This window comes from Pseudoliparis swirei, chromosome 4 (assembly GCF_029220125.1).
Source record: "Pseudoliparis swirei isolate HS2019 ecotype Mariana Trench chromosome 4, NWPU_hadal_v1, whole genome shotgun sequence".
In the NCBI taxonomy this organism is placed as follows: Eukaryota; Metazoa; Chordata; class Actinopteri; order Perciformes; family Liparidae; genus Pseudoliparis; species Pseudoliparis swirei.
The window spans coordinates 4,444,339-4,469,963 of NC_079391.1; the positions used below are offsets into that span (position 1 = coordinate 4,444,339).

Sequence of the window (25,625 nt, forward strand, 5' to 3'; positions counted from 1 at the left end):
GGCCTTTCACTTACCGAATGTTAGTGTGGCCCCAAATACAGTGGCCTTTTCCGGTTAAGCTGACCCAGGATCGAACCCGGGGTTAGGCTCCCCGGATTGGCTGATTTGAGCTTTTTGTCCCTTTATCAAGTGACTAAACGAGTCTTTTAATATCCCTGGCCCCCGACGCTGAAGTGTCTTTCGGATTTTTTTGCTCATGCCCGGGGACCCAAAAACAGGTTTCTAAAATAAGACTTTTTTAGCATCTTTGTCGTCCATTTTCAGGACTCTGTTAAGGTTATTTGAACCAAGGACTTCGAAAAAAATACTGGCGGATTGAAGGTTTTACCCGTAAGTTTTTGGGTGCTCATTACCCCTTTTTTTTGTTTCAAGAGAGTACCTTTTGGGGGGCTTTGCTTTAAGGCAAATTGCCTTTTTCCTCCAGCTTTTGTTTCGACCCAAATTTTACCCGGGTTATCAAAATGAGGTTTCCACCGTCCTTGTTTAACTCCGTTTGCGGGTTTTAAAACCAACGAGGGAAGACTCCCTTTCCCCACCTCGTCGCGGAGTTTTAAAAGCCCTATTGCACAGGGTCCTAGCCAAAAGTATTTTACGGACAGCCGCACGGGATGGCTATTCAGGATACTTCAGAAGCTGGTGTAATTGCTTTCGGGGCCAACCCCTGGTTTTCTTCAAAATCATCTCTTATCCGGCATCCGCTACCAATTGGAAGCAACTCTAAAGCTACCAGTTTTTTCTTTAAAAATTTTGAAACGCGGGGCGGCATACGCATCGGTTGAGGAAATCGCTGTCATAGGCTGTTCGAATGACGGTCCCAACCGGGGACTAGACAAGCCCGTTAAATTCCGGAGTTCAAGCCGGCCCAATTTTAAGTACTCCCGAAGAAGTCCAAGCAAAGAAAGCCCTTGCTCGGGTTTCCGTAAAGCCCCAGGGTGATTTTCCCCCCTTTGATTCTTGCGGGACCAATTAGTCCTGTTGAACCCCCGATGGAAATTTTTTTTAACGGGTTAGGTTTTAATTTTGGGACCTTTGTTGAGGGGTTTTTCCCTTTTGCCGGGAAAGGTCCCTTTAAAGGGGAAGCGCTAAGTGGGAAGGGGGGGAAACGGTTTAGGGGGTTTTTTTAAATTTTAACCCCGAAAATTTTTTTTAAGCAAAATGTTCTTCAGAATTTTAGGTGTCCCTTTGAGAAGTATTTGTTTCCTTTCGGTCCATGTTTTCCAGATTTTGATCACTCGACCTCATCTTTGGCGCACTGGTTATATGGAACCCATAATTCTTCCGTATTTCTCGGGTTTTTTTCCCACTTTCAAACCTGGGTTAACGTCTTCGCCTATCCGCTTTCAACTGATTTGATTCCAACCCTGGTGCTCCCACGACTGTCTTTTTCCGTTAAAATGCCCGCCCTCGCTACTTTTTATCTTAAAGTTTGCGTAGTGTTGTTTTCTCATTCCCTAGTGACGCTCCCTTTTCAACCCGCTTTCTAGTTCCCTCAGTTCCCGGGCGTGAGAAGCTTTGACCATTAAAACGTCTCTTATTTTATTTACTGTCAGTTGTTTAAAGAGCAGGTTTAGTGTTGGGGGAGTTTCTGGCAGCTTCAGGGACGTTCCACTTCCCCAGGTAAAAGGGACCATGATCTCCACTGCGGTAACTGGCGTAAATTTAGGGTCGCGTCAGAGGCCGGGGAACGTAGAGTTGGCTTCCGGATGGAGAACCAAGAGGGGCTGTATTGGTAAGTTGCGCCCAGCACTTTTGCAAGTTCTGAACCCTGTGCCCAAGGGAATGCTTGAACATGTCTCAGTGGTCAGGTTGAGCGTGACGCTTTTTATGAGGGTTTTTAGCCGCGGCTGAGGAGTTACCCTAGGAGGAAGGTGGTGGATTTATAGGTGCATGGGGAAAGTTTTAAAAGGGGGAGGCCCGTTGGTCCAGAACCAAGACCTGACATCGCGGGCCCCACCCCCACGGGGGGCCAGGGCGAGCCCGCTTACGGGAAAAGTCGGCCTTACTGGAAGCGCCCCAGGCGGAGCCGGGCAGATTGTGGGAGGTAGCGGTATTGAACCGCAAGGGGCAGGCCCCAAAAGTTGGGATTTTCCGGAGGAGTGAAATTGGAGGGCGTTTGGGGGATGGAATCGGTTGTCCATAAAGAGGGGGGACTGGCGGGGTGAGGGGTTGGAAGGGGGGGGGATACAGGCAGGGAATGAAACCGGGGACAAACAAGGTTTAATTCCAGAGGGAAGGGGGTTGGGTTTCCCCGGTGAGGAAAAGGGGGAGGAAAAAATCGCTTAAGGGGGGTCCGGGTGGACACCAGTTTCCCCCAACGGTCGAAGGGGGGGGGTCTTAATTGGGGGAACGGGGAGAAGGAATCCCAAGCAGGGAATGGGGGGAAATTTTTTTTGGGGGGGTTTTCCCGTGGAACCCCCTGGGAAAAAGGGGGTTTGGGGGTGGGGCCCCCAAACCCCCCCGGGGGGGGTTTCTTTGGGAATTCCCAGTTTAAAAAATTTTGGGGGAAAATTCCCGGACAGGGGCCCGGTTTTAAAACCCTCCCACAGATTTTACGAGAGCAGAAATTGAGCGTTCCGGCGGGCTTCGGTTCAAAACTGAGCCCGGTAACTTGTCCCAATGTTTTGAAGGCCAACCCGGGAAGAATTTTAGCTCTAAGTTAAAGGGGGGGTTCCGGGAACGAGGGATTCCGGGGGTTTGGGAAGGGCAACGGGGGGCGAAAAGCTGTTTGGAGCAAATTAGGTCAACCGCCCCCAGCGGGGGCCCAGGGAGGCCGCCGGGAAAAAACATAAAGGCCGGATGACTGAAAAGGCTTCCCAAAAGGGCGATGCCAGGGTTGGGGCCACATGGGGTTGGAGGATTGGCAAAGGGCGTACCTGCCTATGGGGGATTTGGGAAGTGGGGAAGGTGAAAGGGGGGCCGGAAGGTGGGATTTCAGAGGTAGGGGGAGGCTGGCGAGCCGGAAGGGGTTAAAAAACCCCCCAAAAGGGTTATTGAAAATAGGCGAAAACAAAAGGTTTTAAGGGAAAAAGAGGGGGGTTTGGAATAGGGTCCCCAGGAAAGGAAGCGGGGGAGCACTTAGGGGATTAACCAAAGATGCCAGGGGGACCCGGCAAGTGGGCTGGAGGGGAGGCAAATTTAAAAAACGGTGGCTGGGGGCGAGAACCAGGGGGGGAGGGGGGGGAGTCAGGGCCGAAAGGTTGGCTATTTTCAATTCAAAAATCGGAGGCCATAAGGGGCAAACTTTACCCACTTAAAAAAAGGAGTAGGGGAATTTCCCTACCCATGCCCCCGTATAAAGAAAAATTTGAAAAGCAAAGGTTTTAGGATTAAAAGATTTTACTCAAAGTAAAGGAGTGCATCCAGCAGGGGAGGTGGAAGCTCCAATGTGTTTTTTTTGATTTGTTGATTTTAAGTTTTATTTGTTTTAAACTCTTTTCTTTAATGAACACATTCAGAGTCGGAGTTTTAAACGTAAATGGAGGGGAGGACAGTAAGAAGAGAACATCAATTTATGAATTTAACAAGATGAAAACCAAAGATGTTCTCTTCTTACAAGAGAGCACAGCGACAGCACCAACGAGGGGGACTGGAGGAGGGAGTGGGGAAGTCCTCTGGCCACACACAACCTCAGCGGAGGAGGGGCTTTCTTCTTTTTAAAGGGTTTTAAATTTTGGTTTTTCTGGAAAGGGAAAATCTGGGGGGGGCTTTTTTAAAGGGTTGCCTTTTTAAGGAATTTTAAGTCTAGCTCCCCAACTGGGGGAAGGGAAACTGTTTTTTAAATTAAGATTTTAAAGGGTACCCCGACCAGTTTCCCGGGGGAAAAGGGGGGTTTTTACAAGGGGTTGGTTAGTACCCCGACCCGGGGGCCCCGGCCACCTTCCCGGGGTACGTTAATTCAGGAAGGGTAGATCGGCCTTTTGGCTGCAACTGGTGCTCTTTGGGGGACCCCGTTGGCCAAGGCCTTCCCTCGGACCGTGTTGGTTTATGCCCAAGCCCGGTTGTTTGGGTTTCCCTTTTAAATTGGCCAGGTGCCGTCATTTAAATTTGGTTTCACGGGGGTTCCAGGGGGAAAGGGGCACCAGGTTGGTCCCAAAGTAAAGCGGGTGTTTTCCCGGGAATTAAGGGTCCAAGGTCCGGTGGTTTGAAATTGGGTTTTTAAAAAACGATTTCCCGGGGGCGGTCCGGCAAACCTTTTGGATTGGGGTCGGGGGATACCCCAAGGTTTGTTGGCCCTCGAAACCCGAATCCCTTTAGAAAAGGCCCCCCTTTAAAACGGGTTGAGTCACGAATCAATTCCAAAATACCTCCCAGGATTTTCAAAGGATTTGGGGACCCATATCAATTGGGAAAAACAGCGGGTGGGCCCCAAAGGCGTTTACTTAAAACCTAACGCCCGGGAATTACTTTGGAAAAAGCAAAACCCCAAAATGTAAAAGGTATTACGGAAGTAACTCCCAAGCCCCCCTTTAAGGAAAACTTCAAACGGACCGGTTCCTTTTACCCCAAAAAAAATTGGTGGGCCCAATGGAAAAAGGGGAAAAAAGGGTTTGGGTTTCAATTTAAACTAAGGAAAACCTTTTTTTCGAAAAATAAAATTAAACCGATTTTTTTAGGTTAAGTTCCCTTGGTTTGGGTGGATGGGTTTCGCCGTTTGGGTTGGGGCTTAGGAAGGGACGGTGAGGCTTGGTCCTTTTCTTTAAGGGCCAGGGATGGGAAAATTAAGGGGTACGATGAAATAAAATTTCGGGCAAACAGTACCAAATCCTTAAGGATTACGGTCTTCCGGGTTGGGCCAAAAATTTAAAGAAATGGGAAAAAAATTTTGGAAATTTGAGGGCCATTCCTTCGAGCAAGGGGGGGGAAACTAAAGTTGAATTTTTAAATTTTAAATAAGGTTTTTTAAAAAGGGGGTTTTTTTTCCCCAAAAGTTGGGGTTTTACCAAAATTGAAGAAGGTATTTTTTGGGAGGGGGTTTCGGAACCTTTCCCAACCGGGGTCCCCTTTTTTTTTTTATTTTTTTTTTTTTTTTTTTTTTTTTTTTTTTGTGGGGCATCGTGCTGCAGGTACGACTAAATGGTGTCGGCTGCGATCGGCTAAGTGCCGCTTTCAGGCAGAACATTGGATCTCCTCTGAATTTTAACAAACAGTCAGCAAAATCAACTCGGCGGGTAACTGGTCCTACGTGTGAAATCAGCTCATTTTTACGGATCGCGATCAAAACATGAATAAAGTGCGAGGTCAGGATCACTTCCTGACCTGTTGTATGTAAGTGTGCCGATGAAAACGGAATGAAAAAGGTTATTGAAGAAGAATAGGTTTTAGGATTAAAAGATTTTACTCAAAGTAAAGAGTGCATCCAGCAGGGGTAGAGCTCCAATGGGTTTATTTGATTTGTTGATTTTAAGTTTATTTTTTAAACTCTTTTCTTAATGAACACATTCAGAGTCGGAGTTTTAACGTAAATGGAGCGAGGACAGTAAGAAGAGAACATCAATTTATGAATTTAACAAGATGAAGACGATGTTCTCTTCTTACAAGAACAAGCGACAACAAAAGGGGGACTGGAGGAGGGTGGGGAAGGGGCAACTGGTTTACGATCCTCTTTGGATCAGATTGAAAAAGGAGGGAAGGCATTTAATGTTTTTAAATTTGATAGGGTTTTAGAGGGTGTTGATTTTTTTTTGGCTGGGGAAAAGGGGATTTAATAATCTTAGGCAGTGGTGGGACTGGTAAGGGAAATTAAGCTCCGTCCAGCCCTTTTAAGTCACTAGAGCGTCCCCGATCTATGAAGGACCTGGAGGAGATAGTGGACCTAGAAAGTTTAAAGTCCACAGGAGATCGAGGACATATTGAAATCCTCAAAAATAAAAAATTCGGGCCTGTTCGTTAATACAAGGCGCACTGGTCAGGTCGATTCCAGACCATGGGGGATGGACACTTTAGCTTCTTCTTGGCCTGGGAAGAGGGGGGGCAGGGGGTGATCCACTCACTGCTGCGGAGAGGGGAGCGGTTGTGGAGCCAAGCCAGATCCGAGCGGCGGTGGGGGTTTTCTCCTCCTTTTCCCAAAAGGGAGGTGAAACCCTTTTTTCCCCCCCTTTTTTTGGGTTTTTTTGGGGGGGGAAAAGGCCCGCTTTTTTCGGGGGACCGATAGGGGGGCCTTGGAAATTACCTTTTCCCCATTTCAAGGTTTACCCTTCAACCTAAAAAACTTTCTTCCCCTTTTTTAAAAATTGGGGGGTTTTTAGACAAACGACCCGGGGTGTAAAGTAAGTCCCCTTTCCCAACCTCGCCAAAGGGTGGGAAACCCCTTTTTAAAGATACCTTTAAAAAAAACCCCCGGGGGTTAAAAACCCCCAAAAAATCCCCGGAATCATTTTTTTTATTTTAATTAAAGGGGTTTTTTTTTGCCTTTTAAAGTTTTTAAAAAACAAAAAGTGGGAAATTTGGGTTTGGGGGGGAAAACCTTTTTGGTTTAAAAGATTTTTAAAAGTTTTGGCTTTTTCAAAGGGGGGCCCCCTTTGGGAATTTTTAAGGGGACTTTCTTTAAAATCCCCGGGGTTTTGGAAATTTTTTTTGGATTTGGGGGGAATATTAAACCCGGATTAAAAGGGGTAAAAACCCTTTTCCCTTTAGCCCCGGGGGAGGGGATTTGGGGAAAAGTGTGGCCTGGGGTTTTGGAAGGGTAAAAATTTTTTTTAAATTTTGGGGGGGTTGGATTTGGGGGAATCCATTGGCCAAAACCCTGGGTTTACCAGGGTTTTTTTCCAAGGGGGCAAAGGCCCCCCCCTGCAGGGGGCTTTTTCCAAGGCCCCTCCCCCTTTGGGGGGAAATTTTTTTTGTTTTTTTTTAGGGGCCCCGGGTTTGGGTTTCCCCTTGGGAAAAATGGGGGCCCCAAAAAAAACGCCCAAAAGGGGCCCCGGGGGCTTTTTAAAAAATGGGGTTCTGGGGTCCTTTCCCTTTAAAGTTCCCCGTTTTGGGATTGGGCTGATGCCTTGGAAAAAACCCAGGGGGCCCCAAGGCCCCCTTTTGGGGGGTTACGGGTTTTAAAAGGCCCCTTTTGGGGGATTAGCACCCCTGGGGGAAAAAATTTGGGAGCATGGTGGGTTCCGGGAAAATTTTTTCAGTTTTTTGTTAATTTTTTTTTTTTGGGGTTTTAGCGGAAAAAATTTAAAATTTTTAATTTGGGGCCTTAATAAGTAAATTTTTTAAAAAACCCAAAAACGGGGGGGCCCTTTTTTTGAGGGCCCCGGGGTTGCGTCCTCCCGGGCACTCCCGAGCCCTTTATTAAAAACACTTACGCGGTTAACTTGGGAAAAATGATTTTATCGGCTATGCCGCGACGTCGTTGTTTTTTTTAAAAGCCAAAAGATGTAACCTTTTAAATCAAATAGTACATGATTTTGCACGGCATCATCAGCGAGGGGGAACTGGAAGAAAAGCGAAGCCCTCGCTGTGGGGGGGTGGCGTGGCGCCTCCCCTTCTTCCACAAAACTCATATGGAAGACGGACGGTTTTAAATATTTAGGAATATACCTGGGAAACCGAGCATGGTCCAGAAGAACTGGGGGGCCCAGGGAACGAGGCAAGAAGTCCTCAAAATAAAAAACAGTTCCACCTGTTTTTGTAAACCACGGTCATGTTTCCCGCCTGGAGGGAAATTTTGCCTTTTTTGGCCGGGAAAAAGGGGGGGGGTTATCCCCCTCTGAAAGGGAAGGGGGTGGACCCCGATAAAAGGGGGGTGGGGTTTTTTTCCCCCCCTTTATCCATGAGTATGGGGGGGGGGGAGGGGTCGGGGGGGCCTCACCAGGAGCTAATAACCCCCCCAAAACCCCCCCCCGGCCCCGGTGCGGGGGGGGCCCCCCCCCTTTTTAAAAAAATTGGGTTCCGGGGGCTCCGATTTAAAGAAGTCCCCTTTGGCCCGCCATTCCCCGGGGGGCATTCTCTGCCAAAGGAAACCCCAGGAAACGGTTTGGGGCCCCCGTCTCTCGTTTGGAAAACTTTTGCCAGGGCCCCCCCCGGCAGGGGGCATGGAGCGGTCCTAGGGACCAGCCACGTTGCCCCGGGGGCCCTGGTACAAGTTCACGGGAGTTTTTGGGGGTCCCAGCTCTTGGGGGATACGGCTGCTCTAGAAGGAAAAGGCTTTTACGCTTGAAAGGTTCCTCAAAGTTTTGGGGAAATTTTGGGCGGCCCCCCTTTAAGCAAGCGGGGCAGTTTTGGATTTAAGAAAGGGACTGTGTGCCCCTTTTTTTATTAGAGGGGCCGGACGGTTTGTCCCGGGTGCCTTTACCTCCCCGGGCCCCCCTTTTTAAAAAAAACCCTGCCCCATGGAGTTTTCCGGTTTTTTGGAAAATGTTTTTTCGGGTTTCCCCCGGGGGGTTTTTTTAAAAGAAAAGATTTGCCTTTTTTCAAAAGTCATGAAGACGGCAATGCAGGGTAAAGGGAAAAAAGGGAACCCCGTGTGGGGGGGGGGGGGGGCCCCCCGGGTTTTTACAAAAGTCATTGGAAACGGAGGGTTTTTAAAAAAATTTGGAATTCCAAAAGAATGGAGGAAGGGGGCTAAGAAAAAGAGGAAATTTCCAAGTGGAATGGGGAGTCAAGGGAAGAGGAAAAACATTGCTCCCCCTTGGCCATTACCGTTTAGACCCCCCTGGCCGCCCAAAAAAAATGGTACTTTTTAGGGTCTCCGGGGCCCCAAATGGTTTTTTTCCAAAAAAACAGGGGCCCCATGGAGCCAGGCCCCTTTTGAACGTTTTTTCAAAGGTTTTCGGTCCGGGGTTTGTGTGGGGGCTCCACCATCCCCAGACGGGGAAATGGGGGAAGTTGTTTTTAAAGAACTTTTAAAACTAAGGGGTGTTTTTTGGGTTTTTTAATGTGGGTTTTAAAAAAGGGGGTTAATCTTTCTTTTGGGTTTTTAGGAAATTAAATTTTTAAAAGGGGAAGGACATTAGAGACTCATGGATGGGGGGGGCAAATTTTCCCCCTTTTTTTTTTTTTTTGGGGGGGGGGGGGGGGGGGGGGGGGGGGGGGGGGGGGGAAGGGGCCCCCCTTTCCCAGACATCTCCCTCAGCCCGGGGCTAGGGGACTCACTGCCCCTGCTAGAACGAGCCACCCAGAAAACTGCACACTGAACAAAGCAGACAAGAAGACTTTGTATTTTAACCTCGTGAAGAGTATCAACAGGTCCAGACTGTGCAACAGACCGCCCACTGTGTGGTCAGAGACTTGGGCATGGAGGCCCTGGCCGCAGTGGGGGTCCTATACAAGCCTCCCTAAAGAAAAGGACCGCTGACCTCCAGTGGCGGATTTTACAGTGCTGTCGCGTCCAACGCTTTTATTTCGCAATCAATCCCGCTGTCCTGAGCCAGTGCCCCTTCTGTGACCTCCGGGAGACTATTTACCATGTTTTTAACGAGTGTAAGAGACTTTAGAGTTTCTTCGCTCTTTTAACATTGGTTTTAGTCTTTTAATGTGGCTTTACAGAGAAGGTTTTATCATGGGAGCTGCCTACAAAAAGACGGAAAAAGAAAAATGGCAGCTCTTAATTTTTATCCGAAGCCAAAATGGCCATATATTTAACAAGGAAGTCCCGGGTGGAAAACAGAGAGGGGCAGGAAGCCAGGGCAGTGTGGCTCTGTAACATCAGAGCCAGACTCTGGTTGGAGTTCAGATTTTATAAACACATTGGAGACCTGGATGCTTTTAAACAACGCTGGTGTTTTAACGGTATTGTTTGCTCTGTGGTGGAAGAGGAGCTGGAGTTTGCACCACTTTTTATTCGGTAAAACATGTTTTATTTGTTTTTAATGTTTTATTTTTGGTTGTGGTGTTTTTTATTTTTAACAACTTTTTTTAAAGCACTTTATTTTTAAGAAGCTATGTAAAAGCTGAGAAAATGTGAAATAGTGTTTTTCAAAAATCAAAAAAAAAAATCTCTCCCTCTCTCTCTCCCTATCTCTCTCCCTCTCTCTCTCCCTCTCTCTCTCTCCCTATCTCTCTCCCTCTCCCCCTCTCTCTCTCCCTATCTCTCTCCCTCTCTCTCCCTATCTCTCTCCCCCTCTCTCTCCCCCTCTCTCTCTCCCTCTCCCTCTCTCTCCTCTCTCTCTCTCTCTCTCTCTCCCTCTCTCTCTCTCCCTCTCTCTTTCTCTCTCTCTCTCTCTCCCTCCCTCTCTCCCCCTCTCCCTCTCTCTCTCTCTCCCTCTCCCCCTCTCTCTCTCTCTCTCCCTCTCTCTCTCTCACACATTCAGAGATTCACACAGAGATGCTAAAATTAGCAGAATCCACTTCTGCACCAGCTCGGGCACCAAAAAGCCTCCGAGCAGGAAGCAGAGGATGCATCAGAGACTTCATTAAGTAATGTGCGGGCACACACACACACACACACACACAAATTCAGACTCCTCATTCATTCTTTCTTTCTTTCTTTCTTGCGTGCCCCACTGAACATTTGGCCAGCAGACACAAAGCAGGACATTTAGCTCCGCCTCCTTTAGGACGACGTACCAGTCGCTCATAAAGTGTCTTCTTATGTAAGCGCATCTTTCTCAGTCACTTCCATGATGAGAAAGTCTCGGTGAACCTACTCTTACCAACTCGTCGTACAAACAGTACATACATGAATACACGATGCATAATGCATTTGAATCCATATACAGTGAATTATTAAAAAAAACAAAGGCACTGAAGATGAATTTGAAACAGGGAAATAAAAAATAAAGAAAACGACAGAACCACAGATGCACAAAATGCCCGATAAATATACAATAAGAAAAAATAAATCTACTTTTCATATAAAACTCCCTACATGGGTCTCGTTTGCATATCACTCTTGCTCGTCAAAGTTAATAATTCCTGATACATAATCAATGAACTGCACTTTGTTGCACGGGTCGATGTGAGAGCGTCGGAGGTCTAATGTGTTGCCGATTTACAGTCAAAAAAAATACAATCACAAAAAAAAGCACGTGCTACATTTGCTTTTTCTACTTTGGTAAATGACCACGAGGAGACATTTGTCACATGACCATCTATCAGCGAGGCGCTTCCTCCACAGTAAAATGTTTCCATAATACGTGCGACACATGAACGCCACTCACACACTGACATGCAGGCACACTCAATGTATATAATATATAATGTATGTCATCATATTCTGCAACAACAACTACACTCACATACTCATTTTAGGTACAATTAAAAGTTTTTTTTTCCCGCCAACATCCGTGTTTTTTTGCCGTGGTTTTATAATCCAGACAGTAAAACTCATTCTGCATCGTGATGCGGTCTACGAGCCGTTTATCAACCTGTCGCCACCGACCCACCAGAAAAATGAGCAATAAATCACACAGAGTGGCCCCTTTGAGGGACGCGACGGTCGTGTCCTCCTCTCGGCGCCGCGTCGCCGCGGGCAACGCGGTGATGGACTGACGAGATGACGCAAGAGGAGGCGGGGCTAGGGAAGAGGGTTCAGGCTCGAGGGGCGAGAACTACGGTGACTGAGTGAGTCCATGATTCCTGCCTCCTTGTGTAACACGGAGACACCCTCGGGAAAACCAGACGCACACACACACACACACACACACACACACATGTGCCCAAACCTGCTGTGACAGCACCCAATGACACCTCAGGTCACATGTCCCGTCACCCCGACGCAGATACACACACATACACACCGACTGTCTCTCTCTATCTCTCTATTGATCTACTTCAATGTGTATATTGTTCTTCGTGAAAGTTTAAGACTAGTGGTGAAAATAGTTATTGCACAATAATTTTGTAGGATATAAAAATGAGTCTTTATATGTTAGATCTGCCTTTTCCACCTTCATTTGTATACGTCCAGTGTTTTAATGGCCTTGTTTAATCCACCTGTTACCTTAGGGTCAATTTGACCCCATTTAATGTTTAATGTCGGTGTTCTCTTTCGGGTTTGATTTGACACTGTTTTTTTTCACTGTGTCAAACATAGAAATATCAACTTTTATATATTTAAGGGGTGTTAGGTAGTCACAAAACAACAATAAAAAAGTACCTCACAATTAAACTTTGACAATATAATTCAATATAATTTTCTGTTTTGAATTATGGGGACAAAATTGACCCATATGAAAATATGTCAGTAAATATAAAGGAACACAGGTTAAACATTGAATGGGTTCAATTGTTGACCTAAGGGGGGTTAAACCTTTAGAGAATGGTGCCATTTTTTGTTTTGTTTTTGAGAATTAAAAAATGTAATTGATTTTGGTATCATCTGTGTTTTTAAGCAGGCGTCTTGTTATCAATCGTGTAAAAATAATAAACGTGTTGTCTGTTTTTTCTTCGGGTTTAGTAACTCTTTCATCCTTTTCTCCTGAATCTAAGAAGACAAAAAAGTGTCCGCAGAGGTTGTCATGGCAATTTGTGTTGATTACCTGAAGAAATATATTGTACTTTGACATTTTAAAGTAAAGCGAACCGACAAAGTTTTCCGTATTTATTCACCGAATACAATAATGCTGCCGATGCTGAATGTTTCTTCTCTCAAAAAAAGCATTTCATATCCTTCAACATTAAAATAGACTCAATAGAAGCTAATCTCCTGTATTTAATACGGCATAATTCAGACGCACATCCATTGAGTCCAAACAGCTCTCAACATGGAGTCCTCCAAACCTGCAAACAGCGCAAACGAAGGCAACAGCGCTGATGGATTGATATAATTTGTGCATAATAAAGTTCTCTTTGCTCCAGATTTTGTGCTGACGTAGAATGTTTCGGTAATTTTAAAAACATTTTCCCACACATTTGGACAATTCTGGTGTAATTAGCCGGTCTTTATCCCTCGGGGCGTCATGGTTGCCTAGGAGATCCCACTGATCTGGACGCTGTTATAATAGCTGACCGCCGTGTGAGTGCGATGAGGAGCGGCGGCCATTTGCTCGCCAGTGGCGCTAATATTTCCGCGTGGCTATGGAAACAGCGCAAGTCCAAACTCCGGCTTTGTTTGCTCCGACAATGTGTTCATCGTGACACTTAAAACAACAAATTCAATATTCTACACCTTCAATTATGCAGAATGTCAGTGCGATGGGATTTTGAGAAATTTGTGATAGTTTTATGTAGCAGCACAACACGTACGGAGGTTATTATTACGTCACAACAGAAGTCTTTGTAACTTTACCCTTACCTCTCATAAGAGAGGTGGTCTTGACTGGTGACTTCTTGTTAAACCACCGCACCGTGTCACTCTTCCTGCTCACGGGATACGTGAATGTCATAATGATCGTGTGAAAGAAAAAAAAGAAAAAATTATTATACACAGATAATCCAAACACATCCATATGTGCCTCACACACCAATGACGCGCTGTCTCTTTAAGAAAATTAAATCGTACGCACAGCCACCTTCATGTCAATACACATCCAGCCTGAAACCCCATCGTATGTATGTATAAAATCAAAGTGCATGTGCAGAATCCATACGTGTCCTTTTGTGCGGCTATATCTATCAACGCACTGCAGATTGCAGTAGCACCTGGTTACCATGGCAACCCCAGGCGATGACTTCAGCGGGGAGAGAAGCGGGGCAGGTGCTGCAGATGAGGATAAATTACCAATAAGCTCTTTTTGGTGCATCTCTGCCTTTTTCTGTTGCACATTATCTGAAGAGCAGTTTTTCTTTCTTTCTTTTATTATCCGAAAGCTTCTCTGACAGCTTCGTCTTCGTCATCATGAAACACCGTCGAATGGGCATCTGGAATTTTTGTAGTTCAACATCGAGCTGGTTTACAGGTTGGATTCAAGATATGAAGAATATGAAGAAAATGAAGAAAATGAAGAATATTTGTAAATGTTCAGATTTTCCACGCTGTGTAAAAGAAATGTATATTTAAATTTAAATGTTGATTAAATGATGAAAGCTTAACCGAGTCAACACAGAGTGATACCAGTTATTTTGTTCTTGTTTCTGGAAACATTGAAACACGTTTTTTTTCATATTAAAAGAAGTGACTTTTGTATGCAAATTTGTATTTATTATTTTGCCCTGTTTTTTTGAATTTGTTATGTTTATTTCTGACATTTCTTTTCTTTCTTTTATGTAAATAAAATTGTACCCGTGTCCTCGTATTGTATTGCATTTTATATATTGTTGTTGTATTTGCCTTTGTTGCTTTATTGACTCTGGATTCTGGGATAAAATAAATATAAACACCCGCATCCACATGAATGTGACAGTGGAGTATCTCTAACATTCATTCTGTGCACAGAAAGTCTGACGTTGCTTTTGTATTGATCACAAAAGGGAGCGAGAGGACTTCTGAGCGTGGCGTGAGCTGCATATTAATGTCATTCTGCATGATTCCTGGGTAATAAAGCTCAAACTGAGTTTTGAGATATTGAGCAGGTGGGGATTGGAGTGAAAATCCAGGTTAAAATGGCATATATCATATCTCCCCGGCAGATATGAGAGTTATTGCTTGATCCCTGGGAGGCTCTGCTGTCTTTGGGGGATGAAAAAAAAGAAGACGACGGGAATCTTAAATGTGAAATACATTTTGCGAAAAAAACCAAAAAAACACTCTTGAGGTAATTAGCGATAGTGGAAGAAATTGATTATTTTTGGCTGATGTTGGATTACAGATTGTAAATCACTCGTTTAAATAAAAATAAAAAAAGTTAAAGTATACCTTTATCCTGAACCCTATAGGCAATTATTCTTATATAATACGTGGACTATAATGAGTTTAATACACATGTTTGTAATGGCTGCACAACTGAAGAGACACACATACACACACACAGTCGCACACCAACACACACACACCGAGCGTTCCTTCTGATTTGGACTATACCATTAATCAATCGTCTATCTCCATGAAAAGAACTTCCAGAATCACTCGTTTAGAAAAAAATAAAAACATTTATCCTAAAGGCAATTATTCTTATATACTATGTGTAATTTAATGAGTTCAATAGACTTGTTATGGCTGCACTACTGCTGCAACTAAATACACACACACACTCTGAGCGTCCCTTCTGATTTGGACTATACCATTAATCAATCGTCTATCTCCATTAAAAGAACTTGCAGTTCCTCTGCGATGAAAAGCATGAGAGTGTGTAATCTAGACCGCAGCCGGACACCGGCCGATAAACATCAGTCACACCGGCCAATAAACAGCCCGGTATTTATAGGAAGCGCAGGAAAGAGAAGGAACCAATTAGAAACAACCGTTAATGAGTAACTAGTTAACGAGGAGCTGGATGTCGTGAGCGTTGTTACGCAATCAAGCGTGAACCTGTTCTTCTTAACCGACTCGCCATCGGTTTGCACCATTTATTCTCAGATCTCCCCCCCCCCTCCTTCCACTAACGAGCGCGAGGCAGTCATGTGACCGGCGGCGTCGCTCACCTTCCAAGGCGTACTTCATGTCGAGGGCGAAGAGGCTCCACATGATCTCGGCGCTGATCTTTCCCGCGTTCAGCTCCTGTGGGAACCTGACGGGGAGCGAGAGGGATTCACCAATCAGACTCACGGATGATGACCGAGTGGCCAACGGAGGAGTTAGGAGGCAAGGAGGCAAGGAGACATAGGAGGCAAGGAGACATAGGAGACACGGGCGGTGGATGTGGTGACGTCATAATCCCGGGTCATTTCCAACTGGGGAGGGACGGAGGAGACGCATGCACGTGGCGTAGGGATTATTATAGAAAGGTAAGGAGAGAAGGATGGAGAGAGAGAAGGAGAGAGATAGAGAAGGGGAGAGAGAGAGAAAGAGAGGGAGAGAAGGAGAGAGGAGGGAGAGAGAGAAGGAGAGAGGAGAGAGAGAGGGAGAGAGAGAAGGAGAGAGGAGAGAGAGAGGAGAGAGAGAGGAGAGAGGAGAGAAGGAGAGAGAGAGAGAGAAAGAGAGGGAGAGAAGGAGAGAGAGAGAGAGAGAGAGAAGGAGAGAGAGAGAGAAGGAGAGAGAGAAGGAGAGAGAGAGAGAGGAGAGAGAGAGAAAGAGAGGGAGAGAAGGAGAGAGAGAGGGCTGCAACCTATTTGGAGAGTAATCTTCTATTTTTGAATGTCTATAGATTTTGGGAGCCGGTGGTTTAATCACGGCGTGTCGACGTGATGGGAGGACGTCTACAGACGTCTACAGACGTCTACAGACGTCTACAGACGTCTACAGACGTTTACAGACGACGGGCCTCGGCTCAGGAAAGGTCAATTTATTTGGAAATGTTTCACTTGAGCTGGAGACCGCCCTGTTGGCACCCACAACAACAACAACAACAACACAATCTGTCCGACGCATTCCATTTAACAGTAATCATCTGCTCCGGGCAGGGCATTGGCTACAAGCCACACACACACACACACTTTCATTCTCCCTCCCCGACCACTGAGACGTCCTTTTATGGAGCAAAGGAACAAACGCTGAGATTAGAAAAGTGAATTTGTGAAGAAGAAAAAAAAGAAAAAAAAGAATGAGAGAAACAATCGCTCCTCCTTTCATCTCCATCACATCGATCACTCTGCCTCTCGATCTCGGTTCATTCGTCGGTTTTCGCCGCGCGCTGTGGGCGAGGCGGTCAATAAAGAAAATGGCAAACATCTGCAGCTGTATGATGCGCGTGCTTTCTACTTGAGATGTGAAATAAATTATGATTTAGCGTGATTTATGACGAGTATTCACGGGATTAATCTCAAAAAGCTTCTTATCTTTCGCGGTATTATGAACACCTGCAGAGTCCGTCAGTCTACTGGCTCAGAAAAGCGAAGCTGGAGTCCCAATAAATGTTCTCGGGGCGGAAAAAACATTACATGTCATCAGTTTCCCCCCCCCCCCAGCTCCCGTTATTTAACATCAACAAGTCTCCACAACTGGGCTTATTGTGGGAAAAGGCATCAGAGCCGCCGTCACTCTGGAACTTGACCAAGGGGAGTGTGGAGGAAATGGGCATGAATATTGCAGATCTATCATTCGACAGCGGAGGAGAGAAGGCTCAGGGCATAAACAAAGTCTTAATAAGCGTCGTAAATCAGCGAGAGGAAGTAGGGAAAGAGAAAAAGGGGGGAGGAGGCGGACGCGTGAATGAGAAAAATATGCTTCATCTTATTTCCTATGAAGTGAGCTCCACGGTCATTTGTTCAGAAGGACCCCAAAACACAAAAAGTCCCCTCCAAGCAGCCCTCTCCAAAAAAAAAAAAAATCTCTTCGACCAACACATCGCTCACCGGTTATGTGATTGCGTAATCACTGCGCTCCCCTTTCTATGCATGCTGTGGCTCACCATACAAACAAAGCACTATTTATTTTACTGCTGACTTCTCTGGCTGCCTTCCAGCCTTCTTACGCAACACTGGGCTCATTCATGGCTCCACTATCAGGAAATACATGTTTAAAATGTACAGGAGCAAGAATTTAAAAACAAAAAATGACCCCCTCGTATTTTTTTTTTTAAAGATATTGAAGCACAAATTGGCCTTTTAATGAAGGCAAATATGTTCAAAAATAAAGTTGATAATTAGAATATTGAACAATTAATTAAATATTTAATTAACATGAGTCTTAGACCCAAACATCACGATTTATTTTGTTCCCCTCATATTTAAAACAAAATGATATTTAAGCACAGATTGGCCTTGATTAAGGCAAATAAATACAAAAACAAAGTTGAGAAAATATATATATCTTTTTTTCTTCCTCACATTAAAAAAAAGATATTTAAGCACAAATCGGCCTTAATTAAGGCAAACATAAATAAATAAAGGTCAGAATTAAAATATTGAACAGTTAAATAAATCGTTAATTAACATAAGTCTTAGACCCAAACATCACTATTTCCCCCCTCATATTTAAATATATATATATATATATATATATATTAAAGCAAAAATTGGCCTTGATTAAGTCAAATAAATACAAAAATATAGGTCAGAATTAAAATATTGAAACATTTTATAAATCTGAGTCTTAGACCCAAACATCACCATTTAATTTCTTTTAGAATCGTTCCATATCAAACAAACACACATTTTATTAAATCTCCTTACCAGTCAACCACATATCCATTAGTCATAAATGGTTATCATAAACCCAACACCACATGACGCTTCATCTTGTTCGTGCGGTCATTCATACCTTTGAAATTAAATGGAAGGTATATGGATTCATGCAAATGGTCCAACAACACATGTGTCATGAGAACTGCTTTCCATAAAAGCTAATAATTAATACGTTGAACATGTATTTAATCAGATTGCTCGGTGTGGATGATGAAATAAAGAAGAACCTACTGGTTAACGACGGGCGTGTAAGCTGTCCGGTCTTCGTCGATGACCGACACAATGAGAGTGATGAGTTTGGGCCAGAAGTCCAGGTTCTTGATGGACGGGCCCTGCTCCTCTCGGGGAATGTCCTGTTTCCGGCTCTATGGAGAATAACAAGAGGAAATACCGGCCGAGTGTTGAAGGTGAAGCAGAACAATTCAAATGTGGGTATTTCGCCCAAAAAATAAAAAATTGCACAGGATCAAAATAAAGGAAAATTTACGAAAAGTTACAGACTTTAACACATGTATACTGTCTCGCATGTCCTTATATCATCTCGCCAATATGTTTTTTAAAATTCTATACAATTGATAAAATACTTAACCCTCCTGTTACCTTTCGGGTCAATTTGACCCCATTCAATGTTTAATGTCGGTGTTCCTTGGGGTCAATTTGACCCCAGGCTGTTTTTCACTGTGTCAAACATATAAGAAATATCAACTTTTTTATATATTTAAAGGGCTATTTAGGTAGTCAACAAACAAACATAAAGTACCTCACACTTAAACTTGGGAAACAATATTAATTCTAATAATTTTCTGGAGGTTTTAATTGCTGGGGTCAAATTGACCCCGAGGGTAAAATATGTTAGTAAATGTAAAGGTAACAGGAGGGTTAAACTGAGCTCTTTATTACAACAACGCACGTGTGTTTGGCAGAGTGTTTTGAAGATGAAGTCTAAAAATTAAAATGTGGGTATTTCTCAACAAACAAATTTGCACAGGATAACCAAGAGAAAAATATCCCGACACGACATACTTTAACACATTTATTCTGTCTCGTATGTCCTATTATTATCTCACCTTTTTTGTTATACGATACAATTGATAATATACTTGCATTTTTTTAGAAATTGAACTAAATAAGAAACAAAGCCAGGTGATTAAACTGAGCTCTTTATTACAACAACGCACGTTTGTCTGGCCGAGTGTGTTGAAGATGAAGCATAAAAACTCAAATTTGGGTATTTCGGAAAAAAATTATAAATTGCCCGGGATCACAAAGAGAAACATTTACCAACATTTACAGACTTTAACACATATATTCCGTCTCGCATGTCCTAATATTATCTCGCCAATCCGTCTTCTTTGATACTATACAATCGATATTGGCATTTTAAAAGCAGATGATCAACTCATCTCTTTCTTTTGTTTGGCTGTAGAAACACTGGACGTAAAACCTTATGGATTACAACTTTAAAGCACAACCACCCTCCGTAATGTGCGTATGTGTGTGTGGGTGTGTTGCAGAGATCTCCGTGGCTGTACACCTCGTGAAAAAAAAGAAAGGCGTTAAATATGAAACAGACTCCACCATCTGCTCTACACGCGGAGTGTAACCACACTGATCTCCAGTCAGCACCCAACACACACGGGATGTATCTGCATCATATCTGTAGCATGATATTGTGCACATAACGCACCCACGCTGATGCTCAACGTCACATATGAGCGACTGTACCACTGTGGACTGTGGAAGCGTCCCCCTCCCGAGAGGATGCAGTACACATTCTCTCATGCGTGTGTGTGTGTGTAACTCCAGACTTTGTACGTTGGTGAGGATGAAATTGTGTTAGAAATGAAATATGTTCCAATCGGTTATTGAATAATTTCGGATGAATTATTGAACAGCCTCGAAGGCGCCCGTGCAGCTTCAGAGAGGAGACGCTTGAGCGAGAGCTCGGGGAAAATGAAAATGCAACGCGAGCGAATTCGTCATCGATCGGATCCTCGCGATCGGATCGACTCCTACGATCGTCAAAACCGCGTCGCCGTGACGACGGTCGTTGTCTTGAACGCGTCCGGCGACGCCACGAGGCGGACGTTTAAACATGGAGGAGCTAAGGGGTTTAATGTCACAGCGGAAACAAGAGACGCAGACACGCGGCTCACAGATGATTCGGGCGAACCCGGAGGTCACGACCTTAGTCGTTTGGGTTTGAGACCGCAGAAAGTTAAAGTCACCGAGTGTGTGCCGTGGTCGTAAAAAAAAAAAAAATGATTACTCCTCGTTTGCGTGGGCGGTTCCCTCGCGGGCAACGTATTGATCAAAGTCGTGTATCTTCTAATTTGCATATCCATAACTCCGTAGCGAGACGTGAGTAATGCGGCGGTGTCCGGTGTGGAGGCGGCGGGCGGGGGGGCAGATTCAAAGAGTGCGTTTGAAGCTGGACGAGCGACGACGACCTTCTAGTTCCCCGAGCCCGGCGGAGTGAATCCTCCTCGGTACGCACGACCAGAAGCGGTAAAAGAATCTAGACGGCGTTGCTTCGTGTCGTCGTGAATGAAGGAAAGATGGTTTTGATCCATCAATTATGAAACTGAAAACAAGGACGGCAAGAGACGACTCAAGAATATGAGTCATGTGTAACTTTAGAATAAGTAAGTAAGTATACACACAGAGAAATGACGGTTCTTTAAAAGGCGTTGTGGTTCTATGAAGAACCATCACCTACTGAAGAACCATTTTTTTCATTTGAGACACCATTATGGATTAAAGAACTATTAAAGGAAAGGGTTCTTTAAAGAACCCTGGTTTGAAAGGTTCTTTGTGGAACCAAAAATATTTCCTGAAAAAAACGTATTTTAAGAAACGTACACATACTGTGTGGTTTCAGTTTCAGATGGATGAATGTTTGCGGGTGGCGAGCTATTATATAATAGATATGAAATCATTAAATATCACGGGTTTGTCACGGGGTGAGGCTCAGGTGCAGAGAAACAGGACCGGCAACAATATGAATAACAAAAGAACTCTCTTTAAGAGGCAGAAAGTTAAAAAATAAATTCAAAAAAAAGGGGCAGGCAGATAATCTGAGGTCAAAACAGGCAGGTCAGGAATCCACAGGCCACAAGGAAGACAGAACAAAAGACAACAAACCGACAGGAGACAATGGAGAGACTGGCACAACATATAGGGGGAAACACAGGTGTACGGCATGATGCAATCAGGGAGACAGAGGAGTGGCTGAGGGCAGGTGAAGGGAATTAACCAATCAAGGAGACAGAGGAGTGGCTGAGGGCAGGTGAAGGGAATTAACCAATCAAGGAGACAGAGGAGTGACTGAGGGCAGGTGAAGGGAATTAACTAATCAAGGAGACAGAGGAGTGGCTGAGGGCAGGTGAAGGGAATTAACTAATCAAGGAGACAGAGGAGTGGCTGAGGGAAGGTGCAGGGAAGTAACCAATTAAGGAGACAGAGGAGTGGCTGAGGGCAGGTGAAGGGAATTAACTAATCAAGAGTGAGGAGACACAGAGGAGACATAGAAGAGAGACAGGAGACAGAGGAAAACAGAACATCTTAATATATCAAAACATATAAACAGTTAAAAGAGCAAAAAAATGAAAGTATAGAAAAAAAGGCCAGCGATCGACTTTGGCCCGAAACAAATAGGAAGGCCTGGCCTGGTATGAAAGACCTGGGCCATTGGTGGGAGATGTGCTTCTCCAAGATACATACCAGTTCAACTGGAAGCATGCTATACGGTAATTAGACCAACATCTCAGCGGGAGGTGACTCAGCTCTGCCAAAGCTGTCAGCGTCGCCGTCTGGATGTATGAAGGACACCGAAGGTCGCGTCATCCCTATTAAGTCGGCTGCAGAACGCATCCTGCTAAAAACACGGCGCCATCTCCCTCCGCTCATCTGTATTCACCTCCAGGAGTTGCAACACATTGTTAAAGGGGATTAAGTAGCTTGCTGCCTTTTTTTTTTTACAGTCGGCAACACACCCATGGGCTTTATGCTCCCAGTTATATTCGGAAATCAACTCAAGGCGCATCGGTAGTTTCCCTTCTCCCCGTTGGGGTGGGGGGGGCACCTGCAGAAATATAGCCAAAGCGGTGTATCACTCCTCTAGAGGGCAGCTGTAGTGGTTTATCATTGTTGTTTTGCACTTGCAGCCCCAGTGTGGGAGGAATCAGCATTAGCATACCACCGGCTCCTCATCAATTCTCACAATGTGACACAAATTACGGGCTCTCTGATTGAAACATTGTTTTGTGGAGAATGTGATCAAATCCCCCCAAGAGAGAGAGAGAATGAGAAAGAGAGAGATAGAAACCAAAGCTGTTGCAATGTATTTTAAAACCCTGGGGAAATAGGTGGTATTCTGCACAAAAAAAGAAGAAATGTGTTCGTCAAACACGATCAAATCAACCGTGTTGGGCATCGATGGCAAATGCGTGAACATTTTCCATTCGAGAGAGCTATCAAATCAAGTTGAATTGCCTGCTCAGTCACAAGTGGAGTCGTCTTCGAGGTCCTCTGAAGACGACTCCTCTCACACCACGGGCAGAGCGAGTCGCTGCTTCTCGCACGCCTGTCATCCATCACCCACCTCCCAGAATGCTCCTCTTCATACGTCTGCTTTCTGCATTCGTATTTGCATAACACATGAGAATGCGTGCGTATACATTTAATCAGACATCGCATGTGCAACGCCACAAGGCATTTCTGGCCTGTGCGCCATCATTCACCCACGAGCCAGAAAGAAAATATGGTCTTTTTTTCCTTCCCCTTTTGCATCTTGCTTTTCAAATATCATACTTTTTTCTTTTCAGCCAGGATTAAAGAAACGTTTAAGCAAGATTCTCCATTTTTTTAATGTCATTATTCGCCGATAAAGTCATTATTCGCCGATCCACATTCATTCACAGTGGATGAGCCAGAAAGAAAATATCGTCCTTTTTGTCTTCCCCTTTTGCCATTTTCCATGATTTTCTTTGCACCTCCTTCCTTCAGACTTTTTTTCCAGCCGGGATTAAAGAAACGGTTAAGCCAGATTCTCCCTCTTCCTTCCTCCTCCCGGCCATTTCCCCCACCGCCTAAGCGGAGGCAGAACGCTCTGTTGTTGTTTGTCACGCGAGACGCCTCGTTTGGAGTCGGACATTTCGCCGCCCGCCCGGTCACCGTGACATCAACTGGAGCATCCGGGTCTGAGATGTGAGTCAAGAGGCGACCGAGTGTAAGCGAACATAATAAGTGAGATACGCTCCGCAATGTAGTTGACGTCTTTTTTTTCCTCTCTTTCGGCTCCGGAGGAAACAATGATGGAGAGAGGCTGTCAATTGTGAAAACTGTGGTGGACGAAGATGTAATTAGGGAAAGTGTCTATCTCTCCGGTTTGGTAATTGCGTACAACCCCTCAGGCTGTTTAAACAAAGAAAGCTTATTATTCAACTTTTGAGCAGATTGCAGCCCTCCATTATCTCAAAAAGGACGTTATCTTCTGGAGGTGGGGAGGCCATTCTCCTTGGGAAGTAAACCGGAAAAATAATTCAGCAGATTATTTACTCGGGCGAAGCCGGAGTAAGTAAACTAGCCCATGGTAATGGGGCGAGTGCTGCCGGATGATTGGCTGCTGTCATACGACTCGTCACCGGGAGACTCTCGCTTTCTCAATGTTGAACTCCTTCATGGAAAGTTTGCAATATATACGGCTGACTATTCTTATTCTCTGGTGCATGTCAGTCAGGAAACACAGCGTAATATTTCTATTCACGTTGAATTTAATTGATATATTACGGGCATTGTCCCACAAAGGACACTAAAGCTAATAAAGGAATGTCAATTTTTTTTACGAAGGTGAAACGGGATGAAACCTGGCAGTAGATTTGGGAAATGTTTTACCTGGAGTTACTGACAAATGAATTGGAGTGATCCCGTAACTGTATTCAGTGTTATTGTAATTTTTTTTTTTTAAAGGACTGCTAGTAATAAGTGCAAATGTTCAGGTATCCTATATGAATTGAAGTGAGCTATATCATTTAGCTCACAGCTCAAATATGTGCAGTGATGGATGTAGTGTGTCCATAAAGACTCCTTCAGGGGGGAGTTGTCTGGTTAGTTCGGCCTATCTGCCTGGCTAATTACCAGATGTTGAGTTGCTAGTTTGTAGATTTGAAGATTATGTAATGAAGTAAACCAGCAGAGCAGTATTTGTCAGCTGCTTTCATTTAAGTCGAGCAGCTCTTCCTCGTGTTTACTCATACAAGCAAGTTCCAGAAAAGGCAAAAAATATGACAAAAGCACGAAACTAATGTGCATCCATTCTGATAGTCCGCTCGCCGGTATCCTGTGTAGTATCCATGAAACCAAAAAATCCACTTGTTAGAAATATAATCTTTATATTATCTCGCTGAGTTCTGGCTTATGGCTTTCAACCCAATGAAGTTATAACGAGAACAACCGTAATTAAAAAATGAAAAGAACCCGAAAGCTAAATCGATGGCAGACATATTTCATATTGAAAAGAATATATATATATATTGCAACAAAAGTTTTACAATCTGTTCAGTTTTTCTACTTTTTTTGCAGCGAGATGCACGAAGGTCGCTTCAGCCACAGACAAGTGGACATTTTAAAAGGTAAAAAGTACCTCAAGTGCGCATCCCTTAAGACAGTATTGACCTCAAATACAATGACTGTCTGATTGCCGGTGTGTTTAGAAAGTGTTTGCGTCGAGGGTTCAGCTTTCCAACGAGCCAATCAACAAGCAGCCGTAGCCGAGAGGCCCGGAGCTGTGCAGCGGGCCTGATTTTAATTCGACTAACACTATCCACACCTCATAACTGACAGCTTATGCTCTTCTTCCTCTTTTTGGCACGCATGTGAATCCAAGTGAGAACAAACATGAATCCAAGTGAGAACTCGACAAGTGTCGCGCTGACACATTGTTTAGTGTGTGCGCGTGACTACATCTGCTAGACGCTAATGTGAGGAGAATACAGAGATCTCAAAAATTGGCACTTATTCACATTTTTTAGACATGTCATTGAATTTGCTGAGAAGCTATTGCAACAGCAGCGGTCTGCTTTTAAAACGCCACGGAGGTTGATTATTAGGGATAGTCAAGAAGGGTCTGTTTACCTGGTCCAGGAGTTGGTTGTACAATTCATGACAGTTATCGAATATGTATTTGTATGTGGAGTCCAGACACGCCTTCATGCAGTCCTTCACCACCATGCTGGCTCTCGGTGGACTCTGGAGCTCTTGTACCTGCACACACACAAACACACACATACGCAAATAATTACATAGTTTGTTGTTGTCATATAGGTCTCATAGCAGTTTCCATAACATTACATCATCCATTAACTATATAGTATGTTAGCAACCCAAATCAATGACAGTTAGTGGCTTAAATGGATTTTTCTATGCAGGGGACGATAAATCAGTGGTGATAACTAAATGATATCATATTACATGTACATGAAGTATTACTCCAACGATATCAATTCCTTGTCGAAAAAAAGGGCAGCCTCCTTCCATCCGTGAAAGGACCATAATTGGCATGTGGCCAGACTGTAAATGTGCAGTAGATCGTA

The 25,625-nt window shown here is 44.4% G+C and overlaps 1 protein-coding gene across 2 annotated transcripts in view; it reads right to left on the reverse strand.

Moving 5' to 3' along the window:
* Positions 1-25,625, reverse strand: part of LOC130193219 (protein unc-13 homolog C-like) — a 153,777-nt gene that overhangs the window by 48,582 nt on the left and 79,570 nt on the right. For both annotated transcript variants that reach the window (XM_056413662.1, XM_056413663.1), the window contains 3 exons: positions 25,168-25,296; positions 18,265-18,398; positions 15,394-15,479 (listed from right to left, as the gene is read on the reverse strand). In XM_056413662.1, coding sequence (XP_056269637.1) covers positions 15,394-15,479; positions 18,265-18,398; positions 25,168-25,296 — 349 coding nt within the window. The remainder of the gene's footprint in view (positions 1-15,393; positions 15,480-18,264; positions 18,399-25,167; positions 25,297-25,625) is intronic.